At 41.2% G+C, this 21,691-nt stretch overlaps 1 protein-coding gene across 4 annotated transcripts in view; it reads left to right on the top strand.

The window, feature by feature from the left end:
• Positions 1 to 21,691, top strand: part of kansl1 (KAT8 regulatory NSL complex subunit 1) — a 54,461-nt gene that overhangs the window by 7,607 nt on the left and 25,163 nt on the right. Inside the window, exons 1-3 of one of the 4 annotated variants that reach the window (XM_015384569.1) lie at positions 1,671 to 2,146; positions 4,352 to 5,825; positions 20,475 to 20,616. In XM_015384569.1, coding sequence (XP_015240055.1) covers positions 4,420 to 5,825; positions 20,475 to 20,616 — 1,548 coding nt within the window. In that variant the 5' untranslated portion in view covers positions 1,671 to 2,146; positions 4,352 to 4,419. Of the gene's footprint in view, positions 1 to 1,670; positions 2,147 to 4,351; positions 5,826 to 20,474; positions 20,617 to 21,691 lie in introns of those variants that run through there. The other 3 variants (XM_015384565.1, XM_015384567.1, XM_015384566.1) reach the window with 3 other exon arrangements.

Raw genomic sequence — 21,691 nt, 5'->3', positions numbered from 1 at the left:
TGGCCTGATGCGGTATGCTGGCCTGATGCGGTATGCTGGCCTGATGCGGTATGCTGAGCTTACAGAACACCGGTTGCTACATCCGTTTACGCTTGTCCATACGTCTGTAAGCGTCTGAAATGGCCATGTTTACAAACTTCAAATCATAGGTTTTCATGATCAATTATTACAGTATTCTACTTAAATAACCAACTAATGCAAAAAAAAATCAGTATTCAAATAGTGGAGCTCCATAGAAGAAGCAATGACGCAGGCCCCGCCCCCAAACCATCGAACAGAGTAGTTTATCTTTTCCTGGGGAGTTTCCTATAACTCAGTTATCTGCTGAAGGTAAGATATTAACTGCTTATAACGGCTCAACAGAATCTCGCCTCAAATAACAGAACAGTTGCTCTGACTGTTAGATTTCTCTGAAGATGGCCAGAATTAGAATTACACAAGAAGTTTTGACATGTTAATTATCAACATCTCATCTTTAAAGGGTATTAATATAGTTTTTACTTATATTGAGCTCTACTTCTATCTATTCTATTCTATTCTACTAATAACCAAGTCATCTTCTATCAATCAGCAGGATGTAAACCAGAAATAAAATAAGATAATACATTAAATGGAGCAAAATATAAATGGGAATTGACAATCTTTGAGTTTACAGGTATTTTGTATGTATAAGCAGAACACGTCTACAGTATCCTATTAAAGGCATGGAACTCTTAAATAAGATATTTAGACTTTTAAAGCCTATATGTATGGAAGAGGATTAGGGCCACTGAAAAAATAAAAGTTTACTGATTTTTTTAATTTCATTTTAGTATATGAGAAAAAAAGTCTGAATTCTGACAGCTAACAATGTTAGCATCAAGCTGTAGCCACTAAACTAGCTCTCTCGTTTTAATCACCTTCTGCTCTTCCATTAATGAAATGGCATCACCGGGGACCCCTCAAAAGTCGCCTAATTCCATCTTTTGTATTTATTTTTCCAGTGGCCCTAATCCTTTTATGCTTTGAAATCACCAAATTTTGGTTGAAAAATAAAATGTAACAGAAATAAAAGTGCTTGTATTTGATTTAAAGTAATACATATAGTAACTTGTCCATTTCAATCGAGTTATTTAGATTTTTTTAAATGAAGTTTAGTAGGTATATATGTTTTTTAATGAAAGACTGTAGTTACTGGGTTAATTTGAGTCATTTGTCCAGGTGCTGTGGAGCTGTTTGGGCCTGTCTCCTAGACACCATGCGGTGTTTTATTACACTGAAGAGCTCATTCACGCGGCTCCTGGCTACAGCAGGCTGCTGTGGGCGATTCACATCCCTGTCTGGCCTCCACAGGGAATAAACCTGTAGAAATAAGGACACGTGGACGGATATAGAAAATAATGAATTGATAAATTTCTGAATGATTATCATAAAGTGTGTGATGAAGCGAGGCAGTGCGCCACTAACAGTTGATCTCAGAGCATGTGGGATGGAGCAGAGATATTTCCAGTTAAACCAGTAGAGCCATCTCTGCAGCCTGATGATGGTGGCACTGCGCTGTTTGTGGGAAGACAATGCCCTCCTGTGGATCGGCTCTGAGCGTTTCTGTCCGTCTATCTGCCCTTTACTCTAGCGGTGAGAAGGAGAAGCGTCTCCCGCCTACAGCAGCGCACGCACACCCATCCACGCGCGCGCGCGCAGAGCTCTTCTATGTTTGTCAGACTCAATCCGACGGAGAGGAGGTAGCCGCCATTTTCTAAGCGTCTCTCCCTAAAGCGAGAGTAAAAGCCTCGCGTCGAACCTCGGTCTGGATTAGCGCTTCCTCGTCGGGAATCCGGGTTTTGGCTTCAGGATTGCGGTGGGATCGCCTACATTTGCAGTAATCTGGAATAGGGCGGACTGTTTGGCGGCCTAGGCTTTTAATAATCGCTGTGGCGGCGAGGCGAGCTGGAGATCGGTGATTCGCCCATTGCTGAATCCGGAACGAAGCCGAGAGGCTCCGAAGAGCGGGCCCCTTTCCGCAGCCTGGCGGTTTATTTCTGGATATATTCATGGCAGAGTGACCCACAGGGCCTCGTGTGTTGTGTTGGTACTCTTGGTTTTTTTCCACCCAAACTGCAGGGGACTGTTGCCGAAATTCCCTCGGATAGTGCAACCTCGTCACGTGGTAGGTTCCTCCTTTTTCTTTGTTAGCGAGCTAACCAGACTGCTTTGGTCTACTCCCAACTTCTCTGCTCTTCGCAGCCCAGATCCCCCCTCCGGCCCCGGGACCAGGCTGGGACCGCGGCCCGGTGGTGCGGATGAACGGAAAACAAATACTTGTGTTTATTTCTGGAGTCTAATTAAAACGCAGGCTGAGTTTCGCTCTGGAAAACGCTGTTTTAACGTAGTTGGACACAAACATGTCTGGTTAAAGAGCCCATGTTGGTGTGTTTTTATGGCAGGAGGTGTTTTATTTCCATCCCTGTTCAGAGTTATTAAACATTTTAACTGGAGGCCAAATTTCCTCAACTATCGCCGCCAGTGTGCGCAGGTTGGACAGCACTTTAAATGTTTACCTGCTCGGCGAAGCTTTAAGTAAACTACTGCTGCTCTTTTCCAGATGATAGAAATAGTTAAATATTAAAGCTGAATAAAATGGTGTGCTGAGAACATGTGCGGATTGTGCTGAGAAACGCAGGTTACCAGCAGGTTGTTTCTTGCATCAGCAGCTTTCTTGGAGGAACGTTAACCAGGAGCAAAGCGCATTAATTTCCACGCAGTTTACAGGATGACCAGATATTTCTCTCCATCTATGCTACAGTTTGATTCGTAGCCTTTTTTTCCCTGACACCTCCTTTTACCACCGGATTCTGCGCTGCTGCCTTTCTGCTGAGACATTAGGCGCAAAAGCTCCTGTAAACACCAGGAAGACATTTTGATGGTTACGTTATGGTTGGCTAACGCTGGATGTGGACGTTTTTGTCGCATCTGAACCCTCACGCATGACAGAGGGGGGGAAAAAAACAAAAACAACGCGATATTTATTGTTGGGTTTAACCAACGTGGATCGTTTTCAGTCTCCCCGGTGCAGCCTGGGGGTCATTAGGCGTGTTTGGAGCCGAAAAGGTGCTTTTAGGTGGATGGATTGTATTGCATAATCTGCTTCGGAAACACCAACATGGCGTAGTGCGCGCCGAGGAGAAGCTGCAGTGAAACACTGAACCCCCCCATTCATCCCAGCCTGCAGAAGATGCGCTGAGCTGCAGCTCTTATCTTTCACACTTTGAAGGCAGCCTGTTTGAAAGTTTCCCATCAACACGCATGCAGCTGGTGTGAAAGATATGACCCAACCTGCTCAATGCCACTGACATTCTCCTGCCAAGCTGAATTCCTGAAACGGCTCTCCAGCTATGATATCATGGAAAGGTGGATTTTTAACAGGGAGTTTAGATGAAATGACAGAGCAGCCCTTACAGGATGACATCATTTGCTTTGAGCTAATGCTGGGCCTAAATCCACCTACTTAGAGGCTGGAAGGAACCCTGCTGAATGCAGACTTGCCTGGGCACATGTAGGGCAGTGGGCTTCGGGCGGTTTGCATTTGCTTTCCTCACCAGAAACGAGTTTTACTTTTTATTTTCACAACTCGGGGAGTAAATGGCATTGAGGGTTTGTTGGCACGTGCCTGTTTGTAGTGGGAATTATTTATCGGCCTTAGCTCAGGTGACTGCTGTTTTTCCATCTTCTATCCTTTGCATCTTATTTCCCCAAGGTCAGCGCCTTATATTTACTGTCCATTTTTTTTTTAAAGCTGGACCTCCTTAGGGTAAAATTTGCTCTAAAGTTTTAGTTATTGAATAAGTTTGTGAGGGTTTGTTCTCCTTCAAGTAGTTTGTTTAAATGTTTTCACTTCAATTTGAGTTTGTTGGTTGAAAATTAATCTCAGGCAGTTTCCAGTTCATTTATTTCTAATTTCATTAACTTTAACTTTTTATTTGACTGGGTAAGATACATAAGATATTGATTACTATAGTTATTACTATGACTCTATATTTTTGCCCGCTCCTTTTTGATCCGGGTAGTAATTTTCCAGTTATAGCCCTACAGAACCAGTTGTGCAAGTGTTTTATTTATATGTTTGGGTTCAGCTGCAGTCACATTGCTGTACAGTTTGAGTTGGCTTGTAATGAAGGGATATTGTTAAGGAATTATTTCTCTTTTCTCAATGATTTAATAAAATCACATGTTTTTAGCCTCCCCCTCCTGTAAGCTAACTGACCAGCAAAGCTGGTGGGTTAAAAAATCGTGATGTTTTAGGTTTGCTTTTAGCCCTCCATCCCGTTCTTTGGCTTTAACGTCTCCTGTCTTATTGCTCCTCTGTTGTCACCAGGCTGTCCTCAGGTGGGGCGGTAAGCGGGTGGAGTGGAGCAGGCCGAGGTGCCCGTCCCTCTGCACTGCATGGCTGCGATGGCGCCCGCTCTCACCGACGCCCCAGCCGAAGCTCACCACATCCGCTTCAAACTGGCTGCCCCATCCTCAAGTCTCTCACCGGCCAGTGCAGAGAACAACGGTAACGCCAGCAGCATCCTCATCCATAGCAGCGGCCCAGGCAAGTGCAAGGTTACCTCCGAAGAGTGCCCCCTCGACTTCTGCGGCGGTGACCAGGAGCCGCAGGAGCAGCAGCCCCAGCCTGCCTCTGTGTCCCAGGCCTCGGCCTTGGGTAAACTCCAGCCACTGGTGGCTTCTTATTTATGCTCAGATGTGACATCTGTCCCTGCGAATAAGGAGTCGATCAAGTTGCAAGGAGTCCTCATCAAACAGTCTGTGCTGAAAAGCCACGGGATTTTGCCAGCTTCTCTGCTGAACGGTGGGGGAGACTTCCTCCTGAGGAAGAGGCAGGAGTTTGAACTCTCTGGCGACCAGCTGAAAAGCCTCATGAGTGGCAGCACAAACGGGAGTGGCCAGCCCATGGCACCTGTCAACGGCCTGGCCAAGAAACTGGCCAGCATGTCGGGCTCTGGCTGCATGGTAGCGGTGAACGGTGACAAGCCTCCCGCATCTACAGACTCCCAGTCCCAGAACCCAGCGCTGGACTCGGAGACCGTCACCGCTACCATATCCGGTCACATCCCAGTAAGAGAAGCTCTTAAACCGAAGCATTCCACCGGGGCGCCGCCCAGCATGGATGGAAATAACGTTGAACCGCCTGAGTTTCACTCTGCTGCTCTGTCCTCCTTTAACCATGACAGCCTGAACTCGGATGAGCAAGTTAGTTTAAACGACGCCGATTCGCTGACGCCCACGGCTCAGCCACAGTTTTCTGACGGGGACAGACCAGGCAGCAGCCAGCAGGGATCCCCAAAACGAACAGCCACACCAGAGCCCCCCCTGCCCAGCACTTCCTCCTCGGACAGCCTTGACGCTCACATCAGAGAACGCACGGTCCTCAACAGCAAGCGGCAGGCCGAAATCGAAAGCCGTCTGCGGCGCCTGCGCAAACGCCTTCAGGTGGTGCAGGCCAAGCAGGTGGAGAGACACATCCAGCAGCAGCTGGGCGGCTTCTTGGACTCGGCTCTTAGCAGGCTACGAGCCGGTAACCGCAAGTCGGAGGTGACCCCACATTCAGCTGCGTGGAGGACTGGGCGGCACTATTCGTCAAACAACAGGGACAGCCTCAGCCGGTTCCTGAAGAGCGGATCTGTGCCCTTGGAGCTGGAGAGGCTGTATCTGAGCGGGTCGGCAAACCTTCATTCAGCAGAAAGCGCCTTCGACTCTGATGTAACCGAAAGCAGCTCTGGGGGGGACTCTGACCTGGAAGAGGAGGAGCTGTCCAGAGTGGACATTGAGCAGCGACATGTCAAAATGTAAGTGCGGCCTCTTCACGTGCTTTTTGATTTTTAAAGGCAAAACTGACACGGTACCAGATACATCTCATAACTGTGTTGAAAATGGTTTCGCAAATCCAATAATCTGTTAATTTTTTAATTAATCAGATAGTACAAGCTTCCTCAAAGAAGACTTTTTTATGAAATTAAACCAGAAGTTCTGGAGTTTTTTTTTTTTTAAATCTTACATGCAAAATGTTTTGTTTTTACGATCCTGGTATAATTACTTTAAAGGCACTTTTTAGAGTCTCTACACTCCATTTCACCATAAATCAATTATTAAATTATCTGATTACTAAATAATCCCCCTCCAATGCCCGTCATGGTGGTCAGAGAAAGTCCCTCCATTTCCACATGCTGTAATCTGCTCCTCCAGCATAGCAGGTGCTAATGACAATTATAACTGGCAGCCTCAGTTGTGCTTGGGTCAAACTCCAGGGAGGGGTAGAGATATAGTTCACCCATGGAGCATGTGTAGCTGTGTGGGCGGAGAGACGCTCAGATGAACCAAGGGGAACAAAAACGCTTTCTTTTCCTGTGGCTCTTCCTCCTGAGAGCCGCCATTCCTGAAACTGAACCTTGTGTTTATCTCCAGGGGAAATGTGGGAGCATCAACAGAAGCAGTGGTTTTTTTTGTTTTGGATTAAAGCCTTTAGTGACGTTTAGGTTTGGGGTGGGGGTTTGATATGGTCAGAGGAGGTGTGGTGTTTGTTTTGCATGCTTCCTGTTGTACTGTCAGGTCCGTGTCAGCAGGGCATGGAAATGTATTCCATGGGAAGTTCACATCAGAGCGCACATCTCTGCCGGCTGTAGCAGGTGGTTGGGTCGTGTTAATGGAGTTAGTGGCCTGTGTGGGATTGGGTGGATTATTAACAAAGTTGCTCTTTATTATCCTCCTCAGTGTTGACTTTAAACCTTTGACCTAAATGTCGTCATATCCCAACAGGAAGTGCCTGTTGAGTACATAAGCATGAAAACATCTCCGAGAGAAACTTCTTATTCGCATCATTTACATAAGTTAAGGATGGCATAAAGGAAAATAAAGAGGAAATAATCTCAATACGTATTAAAATAGCTGTTTTTGGGGGAAATTGAATGCTTTAAACAGGAATAACAAATAGGGGCTGATTAATATCAACTTTGTTTATATAACTTTGATTCACACACAAGGCCTTCAAAGCCATAAAACTGCATTTAATTTTAATTTTAATTTTTGCGACTTATATAGACATGTACATACAAATCCACATTTAGTCAGCTGTTTTTCCCTTACAGTATACCTAACAACTTTGAAAGTATAAGCATAAAGAAGGTTACATCATTAAACATGAGTTAACAAACAAATATAGATATGGTTGGTTAATTAATAAGCAGCACAAATGGAGTGAAATTCATGAAATAAGAATAAACTAAAATGTATAAATAAAGATAAGGGAGAAGATAAAATATATAAGAAGAGAAAAAGTCAAATATATCTTTTTGAAGCCTCAGGCAGTAAGTTATTTGTTCCATATGATAGATTTCCCAGACCGTTTCTATCCATATATTGTACGTTAGCAGGTCAGCCTTCAACCATTTAATTGTGATACATTTAAAAGCCCTAATCAGTGACATTTGTTGGAGGTATTTTTTTTCTCTTCCAGTAACGTCATTCGGTAATAATCCAAACATTTTCATCTCAGGATCTTTGTTAGAAGTTTTCTGCAATACTTTTGTAAATGCCTCAAATATCTCATTCCACATTTTTCTCAGTTTAGGGCATGACCAAAATATACTAGTAAGGGTAAAACAATGCAATTTTAATCTAGATTTTAAATGCAAGGTCTGATTATGTTTTTTAGATTATGAAAAAACTATTAGTTTTAAAATAGGTGAGTTTTTGATTCATTTAGTGATACAAAAACCTGAAAATGCATCTTGGAAAAGAAAAAAGGAGGAAATTAGGGAGCTGCCTATTTATTTTTCATGACGCACGTTTTTACTTTAGTACTCTGCATTTTCAAAGAACGGTCAGGAAATAAGGCTTAAACAGTCTGTTATTTAACCCATTCTAAGGTTATAAAGCTTTATGAAAACATGTATAAACATTGACAAACAGCTTATCAATAATACTTTTATTAATTCGGTGTTGATTATGAATCTATTTTCCCTTTTTAATCAATTGATTAAAAATGAATAGAACAGAACAAGGACAAAAGGCAGCTTTTAGATGCTTAATATTTAAAGTTAATTTCTGATCATGAAAGCAAGGACTGCTGAACAGAACCACAGTTTGCTTTAACATGAAAAAGTCTAAAAATAAGAATGAAAAAAGTAATTTAAGCTGATTCATTTTTGTTTTTGTTTGTTTTTTTTTATGTGGGATTTGGCTTTTTTAACAGTTTATGTAACTGTTGTCTTCTCTTTTGGTATTTTTTGTTTTTGTTCTTATTGCAGTGCTTGTAAAACATTTCTCTTTGCAGCAACAAGGTGCCGAAAAAGCGTACAATCATTTGTCGATAACGAGACTCTAAAAGACCCAGATAATTTTATCCCAAGTCTTTTAAATACAAAAATAGACCTACTGGGGAAAAGATTTGATAAACATTTACCATGGACCTTTCCAGCAGCTAAGTGTTCTCGTTATAGGGCTACAGTTATCATTTCAGTAGTTGATCGAGCTATACCGAACATCAAAAAACATCCATAGCATATTTTGAATGTTGATGAGGAAAAAAACCCAACAAAAATACATGTAACTTAACAGTTCAATGGTCAGAAAGGCCACTAAAAGATGGAGCATATTTACAGAAAAGAAGGCTTTGCATTATATTATATAATATAAACATCTTCTCTTCAGCTTTGGCTTAATTACGGCTCTAAGTTTGTTTTAGTCTGTTTACTAAAGTCAAGTTTTCCCTGATTACTAAATTAGTGGATTATCTGTTTCCAACCTGCTTTCATCTTAATGCTATATCTTTACCCAGCATAATTATGTATTTTAGATTTAAAAAGGAAAAGTTTAAAGTTGTCAGTATTTTCTTTAGAATCACATTTTTAAATGATTTCAGAGCTTCGGGATCTAGAACTCCACTATTGGTCATATTTAGGGTCTAAACAGTTAATCACAGGTAGGGGAGCGCAGATCGCTGGTTCCTGGTCGATTTGTGATTATTGATCTTTAATAAGCCTTATATGCCAGTTTTTATTTTATTAAATAACTGACTCTGTCTGTGGTTACCTTATCTCACTAAAAAGACACTGAACAGTACCCATTATTAGTATTTTCAGACCTTTAGCAGAGGTAGATAAGATTGTTTTCACCTCTAAGTATTGGCCGATCGTTGATCATACAAAATTAAAGAAATGGAGGTTGATCATTCATGTCGTCTTCTTCTTTTCATATACAGAACATTATAATCGACCCAATCATACAGACAGATTCCCCTTTAATAATTCATTCATTCAATCCTGGGAAATCTTGGTCAAAGTATCTTTTGATAAAACGGGATATGAGGAGATCCTTCCATGTCATCCAGCCATGGATTTAGCAGCAAACCGTCCAGCTGAGCAAGTGGTCATCAAATATAGAATTTATATTCAGTTAGAAGAAGATGTAAAGAAGTTGTCAGGACTGAATCATGATGGCTGTAAATGGAATTGGTGTGGTTTCAAACTATTCTTAAAAACATTACAGTTTATTTAGAAGCCCTTTCTAAACGCTCAAGGTTGTTCTGCAAATGATTTGGGCTGCAGCTTAACATTATTTTGAAAATTGATTAATCTCTCGATTTATTTTTTTCTGATTTGATTAATCTGTTAAGATTTGTTGCAAAATAAAACCAGGTGAAATTCAAACTTTTCCACTTGAGTTCTTGATGGAGAATATTGACAGACGGACAAGTTTGTTATCTGAAATGCAAAATGTTTACATATTTGTTTTCAGTATAATCCCTGCTTTAAATGGGTCGCTCTGTCAGCTAAAGGCACGTTTTAGAGTCTATTAATTTTGATCTATTAACCGTTTCCTCATGAGGTCAAAACAAAAACAATTAAAACATCATGATAAACTTATTAAGCATCGTGAATGTACTTATGACCAGCTTATGTCGCTCAGGCTTGTTGTGTAGAAGATCCGGTGAAAGAAAAGAACAAATGATTCGTTAAAAAACATAAAGTAAGAACAGCCAGTTTATAATAAATACTGTGAAGGTTTTTGTGGTTGATGCAATCTTTGAATCTACTCATTTTTTAACTTTATACACGCTGCTCCTTCCCTTGTGGCATCTGGTTGATCATGAGTGGATTTCTCTTCACAGCGACCGTGTCACAGCTTGTTCCTGCTCGGCTTAACCATAATCATTTCTAGTCTCCACCCTTTTTGTTGTCTGTTTTTATTTTGTTGTTGTTTTTTGTGCTGTACTGTGAGGCAGCAAAAGCCTTTTGGGAATTTGGTCTTTGTTAACATCTAGTGACTCTCTGGTATTTTAGATCACAGAGAAGAGGCCCTTTTTCCACTGCACTGCTTTCAGGAATGAGGCCTTTAGTGACTGATTATGCAGTTAGACCTTGTGTTTTAGTTCTGCTCATCTGTTCTTGAGTCTTTTAGTTTTTAGAAGGAGCAAAAGTGGGTGAACAACCACCGACCGGATGCAGATCCTTGTGAAAGAAACCTAATTTAGCCTCTATTGTAATCATGCACTCCCCTGAGTGCTGCTAATCCTGCTGAAGTCAGTTTTTCCTACCTAAACATAATCTTAAAGCGAGAGCAGCTAGTTAAGACTTGCTCTTTGAGTCGATGGGAGTGTCACCACTCGTTGGTATTTGCCACCTGCGCTTAAATAAGATAAACTAAATGTATTGAGTTCATTAAATGAGCCACATTTTGAAGATGGCGAACATTAAGCATTTTTATTAAATTTAGCCCTGTAAATATTTGAGTTTAACTAAGTGAAAAGCACCTCCATGCAGCTTGTGATTGAACAGGTTGGAAACAGGTTCTCAGCTCTGTTGAACCTTCATTCATTGTGTCCTTATTTGTCTTCTAGGCTGTGATCTGTGTGGCTTTATAGAGCCGTTATGCTAAACTCTCTCATCGTTTGGTTTCACTTAATAATTACTCACTTAAAGTGCTACAACACCAACTATTAACCATTTAATGTCTTCTAGGAGTGCTGGGCTCTCTAAGGCCTTGTTTTGGGCTGACAGCCGGGTATGAAAATAACCCGTTTGCTGGTGTTGCTTCCAGATCCTCCTTTCCGCCCTGCTTGTTCTATAGACGTGGTTTCCTGTATCTCAGGAGCTCATGTTGTCGGCCTTTTTTCATCTCTTGTAACTGAGGGATCCAAAGCGTCGAGTACCAGTCGGCGGGGGGGTTCAGCTAGTTTCAGAAACGGCGTTGGAATCATCTGTGTTCATTAGATCAGGTCTGTTTCAAGGAGCACGGAGTGTTCTGTGTTAAGAAACGAGTGGGCACGGTTTCTCGTTTCTGAGGCAACAAAAAATGCTCATCAGGAAATCTCAGCTCTTACATAATGGCTTATTGAACAATGAAAATGCCAACATTTCTGTAATCTGATCATTAAAAGCAGATTCGGTGCTAAAAAGCGATGAAGCGATGATCCAGGCAACAGGCTGCTTGTATGATCAGTAGGGTAATTGGGACTCCAGCGTGCCTTTCATGCCTATGGCTGAGCATTACTCTGCAGTCTGAGTCACTTAGGCGTGTTGTTTCTTCCCTTCATCGCTGCTCTCCATGTATGTTTGAGCTTCCAGGGCCTGTATAGCTTTCTGTCCTGCTTGACACATCTGGATGTGTTTAGCTCGACCCGAGTTCCCCAACACAAACCCACAGGCGTTACATAACCCCTCTCTTTTATGTAATGACTGCTGCAGCTCTCCGCCTGAATTTGCCCTCTCTCTTTTTCCCTGCCCCACACCCCGTCCGGCTGGTCGGCCTCATCCCTAATCCTGGTTCCCGAACAGTTTCTTCCTGTTGAAGATGAATCCAACCAGCTGTCCTGAAAGACTTCAGGAAGGAAAAAATGACATGCTTCAGTCTAGTTGGTGTTTCAGAGTAAAGCTAGTTTTTCATTTCAGTCAAAGAGTTTAAAATCCTTGATTGTAGAATAAAGACTTAATGGCTGTTTTTAGATTGTGTTTTACTTTGTTAGTCGTATTACGGTGCAGATTTCTTTAATCTTTGCTAATTTAAGTAAATGTTCACGCTCTAAAGGGTTGTAATTGTGAGGCCTTTGCTTTTTTATATTAATTCTTAACTTGGACCCTCTTAGATATCTGTGGCTGATCGAACTATAGATGATATTGATATTTAGATTTTTGAATAACAAAAAAAATGTTTTGTTTTTGTGTGAAGGGATCATTGAGTGTTGCATAGGTCTGCTCCCCTGGAATCTGACTATTAAAGGGATGAATATGTTGGCATAAATATGGTCATATATTTTTATTTTTATTTTTTTTTAGCAGATTAAAAATGGAGGTTTATGATACGTAAAAACTCATAATTCAACAATCATATCTTTAGATATATATATATATATATTTGTATCCAGCTTGTTTTATTAGAGGGGTATAAAAGTGAGCAGCTTTGCTGTAATTCCTCCCTCTTTTGAAGTCTGTAGCAGGCTGAACATCCGATTGCCTCCTGAGAACATAGTTTCTTTTCTCCAGGCTCTTTTGCTTCCTCTGACTTGATTTTTAAAGGCTTTACGGATGCCTCCTCACCGAAGATTGTTGCCTCTGCTGGTGCCAAAGAATGTTGTCCATCCGATTCCTGATCAGGGCTGGAGATTTGCCCCAATCTTCCCAACTTTAATTCTTATTTCATCTCCTATTTGTTAGTGTGCTTAATCATGCCTGTTTATACTGAATTAGCTTTGAAGTGTTAAAGTTTAAGAGCGTTCTGCAATCCTGCTTTTTTTTTTTTTTCAAATGTCTGCAGAAATAAATATGTTACCTTGAACTGTTGCTTCGCTCCAAGTTGAGATAAAAAGGTAACTTCCTCATTGTGAGCTTTGGCCAAACACATCCAACTCTTGCTGGCTTGTCATGGAGCCAAAAGCAAAGTCTGTAGAAGTGACCTTCACAGTTGGAGCACTTAAACCTTTAACAATGTGTTTGCGTCAGGCTGCAGTGAGACCCTCAAATTGCTGGTTTCTATCAGGGTTTTCTGACGCGTTTCTTTGTGCTCCTTGCTTTGGTTAACAGCAGAAGTAACTGGATGTAAAGCTTGTTTTATGACCGTGTTGTGAAATAGTTGACCAACACTTGCAATGACTGCAGTAAAGAAGGGAGGGAAGGCCTGCCTTGAAAAAAAGCTTTTAATGCTCCATGAGAAGAATGGCAATTGTGTTCAGAACTATTAGATGTGAGCAGAGCTGTAAACAAATAATTTCGAGGGCACCAAAAGCAGCTGCTGCTGTCTGCGTTCCTGCAGTGTGTAATTTCATTCTGGGAAAGTTATTCTGCAGGGATGAGCTTGTGTTGTAGAGGTTTGAGCTCTCAAGAAGGTAAAACAAAGCGTTTGATGGTGTTCAAGACTCTGCTGAAAGAAAAGACTGTTCAGAGTGGAAAAATGAAGCTAAAGGCAGAGAAAAGTTTGGTATCACGTGGAGAACGAAGGAGCAATATGATGAAAATAACAGGCACAGGCTTTGTTCTCTTTAGGGAAGCATTGATGGGAATGAATTTGACCTTACTTGTAAAAAAAAAAGCAAGAAGATAAGTTTAGTGGAGTGACCCCTCCCCCTCCCTACAGCAAACAGCTGGACTTCTGTAATGTGAAGGTGGTGGAACCCTCCGACCTTTAAAAGATAAAGGCTGAACATGTCTAGTGTCATTCAAGCAAAGCACAAAAGGTAAAACTACACCTGAGCCGGAACCCAAACCTGAGAAAAAAGTTTGTTTGTGGTTAAAATATTGCAGAACCAGTCCAGGATGATGCTGTTTTTCATTAGGATGGCTGCTGATTTAATCCCTTTCTATGCACTGTGTTCTTTCCAGGTTTGTTCACTTTCTGTCTCCATGTGCTGCTTTTAAAACAAGACAGTCAGTGACAGAAATTCAGCGTCTGAATTTCCTCCCCAGGCTGAGATTAGTTTCTGTACTGATCTGAGTAATTTAAGATGAACCGGTGAGGGTTTCACTCTGACGTTTGGATTCTGTGGAGATTTTCCCTTTTAAATCCAAGTTTATGAGAGTTCTGGGCAATTAATTGCATTTGCAAAAAAATAATAAAAAAATTCAAATTGCAGAGGCTCTTAATTTTAGTCGCAATACAATAAACAATAGTAGGAAACTAAATTTCCCTCCAGCCCTTTAGGTGGCGGTAATTTGTTTAAAGTGGGTTTGCTGTTGCCCAGAAGGGAATAAGAGTTGCAGCTAGCACCTAGGTCTATGCATTATAATAGAAGGAAGAAGTTTTTCATGCAGATGTTAAAGTAAAGTCCTGCAGCACTGGATTCTGGACAATCAGGCTTTCAAGGTCATGGAAAAACCTTGGAGTATAACTTAGACATGCTGATGTTTATTGCGAAGGAAAATCGCATCATTGGTTGAAAATAATCATTTAGCTGAAGTTTTTTTTAAGGATGCAGACTGTTTAACTGGAAGATCACAAAGATGTTTAAAATTCAGCTGCATGTTTATGATTGGGGGGGGTGTCAGTGACTCAAAGCTGAAGACTTTTTAACGATAGCAGTAGCTTTATTTCTCCCTTTATTCCTGTTCTTGTTGCAGAGTAATCTGTTGTTCTTTATCACACTTTTGTCCGTTGCTCTGTAACTTGTTCCTGGCGTGGCAGCATACCATCAGTCTAGTATTTGTTTCAAGGCGAATCCTACCTGAAAAAACCTGAAACACAGGTACAGCCCTGAATATTGTGGAAAAAGTCGAGTGTTTTTTGTAGCACTGGTGTCAGAAGGTGACCTTCGCTTATATAGATTCCCTCCACCATGGCTTTCCAAAGCACAGCCATTTTACACCCATTAGTATTTTTGTTTTAGATTGGATTAAACAACACTCAGTTATCTTCATTCAGCCTAATGTTTCTGGTTAAAAGGACTACAGATGTTAAGCAGCTCCAAGGCCTCTCTGGGTTCCTCCTGTCCCCATGGATGAATACAGCCAGGCCTGTAGAAGACAGATTGACCCATGTCCCATTGTTGTTGCTCAATTAGGGCTGGAAAAAAAAGGGCTGGCTCTGATTGGTCCCTCAGTCTGGGCTAAAAGGCTTCAGAATCAAACTGCTGACTGAACAGAGGACATCCATCAAAGAGGGGGGAATTACTGAAGAAGCTGTTCATAGAAAGTTGAGTGGAAGGTAGAAATGTGACTTATGAGCTATAAAGGTAACTTTAGCCTCGATAGGACTGTGAAGGAAATCCAATTCAGGCACCAATGGCGTGTCTAATGACTAAAGTTTTACCTGATCAATAACAAAACTGAAAAAATCTGTTTCTGGTGAACAAAGTAACTGTTAGACCCTGATATAAAGAGCTGTGGCTAGCGGTGCTCAGTAGCTAACAGGTTAGCCCCTTTTAGCTCGCTCAGTTAGCCATATTAAGCTACACTACTTGTAATTCGCATCAGTGACAACCATTTGTTTTCTACAAGTAGAGAATAGAACAGTTTTGTCTAAAATCTCTACGTCATTTTATAAGATGTTCCTCCTCTGCCCACAGATTTTAATAAAAAGAATCAAAATAAGCTCAGACTTTTTTTGTCACCTTAAATAATAGAAAATATATGTAATAATATGTTGAGACTCCAAAAGAGATTTAATCCTTGAGAAACGGGTACAATACAGTTTAAGTGATTGGAGTTGCCATATGTTGATGTCATAAGAAGGGGCGGGGCCTGAGCAGATCTGGTACCTACAGCGGCCTGAGGAGCCCAGAGAGAAACAGGAGCATCATCGAGAAGAGGATGAGACACCAGAGCCTAGAACGTAGGCGACCTGAGTTTCCTTTAGACCTCAGCAGAGCCACAGGCGGGCCGCCTTCCTGCTGCGCCACAAACCAAACAAGGGTTCGGTTTATAGAAAGGAGCACACTTTTCATAACCTGAAGATGGATTCAGATATATTTATGATTCAATCTTCAGAAAAACATCTCTTTAAGCCATAACAGAGGCTCCAAGGAAAATAGGTCTGAAATATTTTACTGTTGTGTAAAGAAAGTTTTAGTTTCTGAGTTGTGGGGATAAAATGTTGAACTATTCAAAGTATTTGGTATGTATGTCTGTGTATGAATGGTTATACAAGTCATCAAAAACTCTATAAAGAGTTAAAGTATTGAAGAACTGATTTAAAAACTAAATTATGTCAAAGAATTGTTGGACGGATATTAACTGATGATCAGTGGTGCGTCTGGCCAGTCCTCGTTCTGAGGGGCCGCGGTATTGGCTCTGATCTGGGCCCCCGGTTTCCTGGGTCTGTACGATGTACTGGTTCCCAGTGCTAAACCACATGTGCTGCATCCAGACAAGCGCCACGCTGCAGAATGTGCTGACGGCCAGGAAACGGCAGCTGTAGTAACTGCTGTAGGCGCTTTGTGTGTTGGAGGGGGGGGGCAATACCTCCTGTTCCTCATTCCTCTGCATCTCATCTCTGTTGATTGGATACATAAAGTCTTACGAGTGTTAAAGTCTGCTTCAGTATGTGGGTTCATACCGATGAGTTAAACACTAAAGTATCCTCCACCTGATCATTTCCTCTCAACCTTTAGAAAGTTTATATCAGGGTGATTTCTTTATAAATAGATTTACTGCATAATTTAGCTTCTTTTAACGCTGACCTTAAGCAGGACAGACGATTGTGATTATTTTCCTTAAACACTCCTCAGTCCTGTTTATATGAATCCCTGTGTTTGGACAGGGAGTCCTGGGAAAAGGAGTTATCATAAGATAGACTTTTTTTATTTTATTTTATATTCTCCCTAGATTCCCTGGAGAACGCAGAGGTTCAGCAGTGTATTATTACAAAAAGCAGATGGACCTGCTTCTATTCTCTGAAATAGATCGGTAAAAAAAAAAAAAAAACAAGATCATGATCTAATTTAGGGTCTATATAACGAAGAGTATCTGCAACATCATTGCAATAAATAAATGAAAGATTAATTTCCAAGTTTAATTTTTGCTCTCATCGCATCTATTAAATATTAAGAATCTCACTCCAGCCCTTTAGGTGGCAGTAGAAGGCGTTAAGTTGGAATGCATGTATTGGACTCCAGATAAGAAGGCATTTAATGATATCTAAACTTGGAATCTGAAAGTAGGATTTTGTTTTTTTTTTTAATCAGTGTAAAGGCAAATCAGAAAAAACAAACACTGATTTATGCCAAAATGGTGCAGCCCTTGTCTATATCAACATGATGGTATCTCAGCTGTGGGATGTTTGTCGATGCTCAGATTAGGGCTGAAATTTCTTTGAAGGAACCTTTGGCTATGCGATAATTAATCAAAAAATAATCAACAGATTCATAAATTGCAGCCCTAGCACAGATATGTGAATCTAGTCCATCACATGTTTGCTTTGAGATCTGGTGACCTAGTGGAACATGGAATTCCTCTTAATGTTCAAAAAGCTGCTTCATCACCAGCATCAGCCCTGGCTGTTGATGCAAAGCAGATTAGATCTATATTCAGATGAATATCTGACCGTTTGGACTGAAATTTGGTCTGGTGTTCCTTTGCTTCCAATCTATTCAGTCAGATTCTAGTAAACGGTTTCTGGATCTCTTCTCCTCTTACTGCTGTTCGCTTTAAACTGAGGCAGGGCTGAACATAAAATCCCAGTAGGTCAGCAGAATCTGTTCATCTGCTTCAGGAACGCGCTTCACTCAAGACATTTTAAAATCCCTTTTTCCCACATTATGAGGTTGGGTTCAAACTGGACTTTGTCTCCATGTCTTTCCGTGTTCTATGGTATTTTGGACCAGTCTTGATATTTTAATTGTGCAGAACTCCATATTTCTTCACGTTTGAAGCTCCTGCATCTCTATTTTTAATTCAAGTCAAGTCCGCTTTTATTGTCACTTTCTTCATATGTACAAGACATACAAGGGAAATTAATTACGTTTACTCTCTAGAAATATACAAATATACAAGAAATATACAAGACTGACATTTAAAAACTGACATAAAGTGCGGGACATGACAGGTAACAGTGATGAGATAAATATAAAGTATAGACATTACAATAAAAGCAATAAAACAGCAGCAATAGTTTATTACAGGCTGAGGTAGTGCAGGTAAGGTGCAGTCTCTGGTACAGTGAATGTGTGTGTGTGTATGAGAGGTGTGTGCGTATGAGTGTGTTGCAAGTTGGTATAAAGCTCAGCAAATTACCAAGAAAACCAATCCAACAAAGTTAGTGAAAAGCTCAACCTGTGTCTGTAGGCGTGCCGTAGATGCCAACAGCTGAAAGGAATGAGAAATATTTTCTGGTACAAATGTATGTTTTCTTTGCAAGACTTGCAGAAAGAAAAACAAATACTGGGTTAACTCTTCCATCAGTCGCCTAAACTCAATCTGGATGCAGATAACGCTTAGCTGGCTAACAACCTGCTAATGCTAATGAGCCTCCACAGAGAGACCCTTTAATTTCTGCAGCAGCAGCTCCACCTTTCTTTAATGGTTTCTGTGCTGTTCCTGTGTCTTCCTTCCCTCAATGGGATCTGATGACGCCTTTTTTGATTTGCTGCATTAACAGGTTATAGAAAGCTAATCACTTATTGAATGGGCTGGGTGTCAATTCAAACTTCATGGATCTATTTGATCCTGATCGGAAGATTTAGAGTAGATTCTTTATATTTTGATCCAATTTGATTTCTGGTGTAATAAAATGTACATATATATTTAGCCTTAATTACTGATGCAACATTATAATACAGGTATTATTATTATTTGAAAGCAAATAAATTAACTAACAGTGGTTAATAGAAGCTGGAAGATCTTGTTAATTGATTAGCAGTTTCATATTTGGATTGGATTGCGATGGTTGCATCTTTAGGTCCCGAGTTTGTTCCGGTAGAAATGAACAGAAGTGTTAAGAAGTGAAAAGATCAGATTTGTATGAGATTCAGGACCACAGAGCCAAGTGGCCTGGGTCGCATTGGAAAAAATCTGATCGGTGTCGTTAAAAGATCCAATCCGGATCGCATACGGGCAAAAAAAACCTGGTAGCCTTAGATCCAATCTGTTACAGATACCTGATGTAAACATGACTTTATTTCTGTTGCTTTTTACAGACAAACCTGGTTTCTTTGTATAGCAGCTCAGTGCTGTTTTCTATTCCCTCTTCAGCACATGGAGTACAACCTTTTCCTTCTAGTAGGATATTCTGTGATCATTTTTCCAGTCTCTCTTTGTCTTTCCTCCCAGCTTCCATTGAATCGCAGCATAAAGGCAGATTAAAGAGACTCAATAATACTTTAGCTTCTCAGTTTTGCTGTGGAATCGCCTCCACGACTAGTGGCTGTTAATGAAGTGCACCATGTTGTCTTGGATTGTCGCAGTATCTGTCACCATGTAGTTTGTGAAAGGAGTGCATGCTTGTTTACCTCAGCAGAACAGGATTCAGTGTGTAGAAGAGCGAAAGGAAGTGGTGCTAGCAGGAAACACTGCAGCTGAATGCTTAGCGGCATGTTACTGTTACTGTACTGCAGTGAACAAGCCATAGATAGAAAATGTTGCAGATGAAAAACAGGAGGAATCAAGCGATCCTTCATCAAGCTGCTTGGTGTCCTCTTAAAGGTGCAGGAACTGTGTCTCCGATCAGCTTCTCAATAAGGCAGGATCCCAGCCTGGATTATTGGCTATCCCACTGTCTGCTTCTCTGCTTCCTGACCCAGCCCCACCCCCTCCAGCACTCTGGCCTGTAGATTGCTTTTAAAGCCCGTCTGTTCCTCTGCACACTGGCAGAGCTTCCCAGCCCCCGTTGTCCCCATTTTCCGCCCCTCTTCATCCGCCTCCCGCGCCCTCGGCTGTTCGTTTTCTGAGCAGACTCTTACCGGCTCCTGCAATGACTTGGAGAACAGACGAGAGCTGAAGGGGAGAATGCACAGGAGTGCTAAGTCTTATCTTTGTCTAACATCTGAGTCATTATTTTCATTGTTCAGCTGCAGTTGCCGTGGCCTACATTTTGGAAGAAAAGCACCCCTGGTGGCTGCTGCTCTCATTGCAGGAGCAGACATTTTCCTCTCATGTCTGCCTTTGAAATGCCCATTCTGTGTGTCATACTGGTAAAATGGAGAACCCAGCTACGAGCTCTCACACTGGGAGACAGCAGCGTTACGGAAACGCCTTCTCTATCATTGTCTTTCCTCTAAAATGCAGTTATAATGTTTGTTTTTGGCTTAAGTGCACGTTCATGCCCCCTGCAGCTGTCATTAATGGGTGTTATCTGTAATACTGATTCACTGACCTCTACAGTTTGAAAGAGGAAATGCTTCAATGATCAGTGTTTATTATTAGGACCGTCTCATGCATGTGAAAAGATTATCTTACTTGCCTTTACACAACTGGAGCTTACTAATAAATCATAAATCCAGGCATTGAAAAAAAAATATGAATGTTGTATGTTTGTGATCTCTGATGTGGCTCAGCTTTAAACACCCCTCCCTCTTACAGATGGAAGCGGGCAGAGAGTCGCTACACCCTGGAGAGAGCTGCCATCATCAGCCACTGGAACTGGCTCCAGGCCCACATCTCGGACCTGGAGTACCGTATCCGACAGCAGACGGACATCTACAGACAGATCCGCACCAGCAAGGTCGGTCTCAACCTGCTCTGCTTTGGCCTCTAGGATAATCATGCTAATGTTTATACTCAGCGTGGATCAGAACCGTCTCATTTCTGATCAAATTCTGCTACTGCAGCTTTGAGTGATTTCTGATATTGACCTGATACGGTATGAGCGCTAATCATATTTACTCTAATTGCTGTTTTTTGTTGCGTTTCTCATAAAACAACAACAAACAGCAGCCTGTATAAGAACAACCGACCCATTTCTTTTTAAAAAACAGGTTACAGGAAGTTCAGACAGAGCGTCAGGTTGCTGATTTCTGAGGATTTCGATGCATTAAAGGGAGGGCATGCTAAAAATATCAACACTTAAAGGGAAATGAGATAAGATGGCCACAGTTGAGTTACAGTTGTGCCTTAATGTATGGAAATCTAATGTAAGGAAAATCAGTTGATTGCATCGACTCGAAGGCAATCCCTCACACTACGCATGTTTGTAGCGACAGTGGAGAGGAAAACTCCCTTTGAACAGAAAGATAAAAAGAAACCTTTAGTGACAAAATGTGACCTTTGGACCAAAGATTAGCCTCTGATGTCTTTTTTGTACTAATTATCTTATGAAAATAAAAAAAAATCTGAGATAAATACCCTATATTACTATTTAATAACAAAATGAGATTGTTTTAGTTTCATATTACCCTCCTGGCAGATATCACTCCAAAATCTTATTTTGGCTGAAATCAGTTAAGTTTCTAATATCAGTGTTTGATCAGGATGTTTGGGAACTGAACCAGAGAGATGTGGGTTATAATTGTAATTGTTTAGTATTTTATAGGGCTGGGCGATATAAAACAAAAGCATGTTGATCGACGTTGATAATTATATAAAACATTCTATACACTAATGCTACGTTCAGACGGCACGCGCTGGAACCAGCAAACCACCTCCTTGCTGCTCGTCCACATTAAGGTCGGACGTCCAGTAAAGTGAGTCCAGATGTTTCTGCTGCTCCTGTGTTTGATGCCAGAGAGCAGCTTTGCTATATTAGCTGTGATCAGCGGGTAGAAAGTAGTTAGAATCTATGTTGAAGTGAGAAAGTCCTC

Source organism: Cyprinodon variegatus, unplaced genomic scaffold (assembly GCF_000732505.1).
Source record: "Cyprinodon variegatus isolate N-32 unplaced genomic scaffold, C_variegatus-1.0 Scaffold316, whole genome shotgun sequence".
NCBI classification, from domain to species: domain Eukaryota; kingdom Metazoa; phylum Chordata; class Actinopteri; order Cyprinodontiformes; family Cyprinodontidae; genus Cyprinodon; species Cyprinodon variegatus.
The sequence above is the reverse complement of the archived record's forward strand: the minus strand, read 5'-3'. Positions and strand labels throughout refer to the sequence as shown.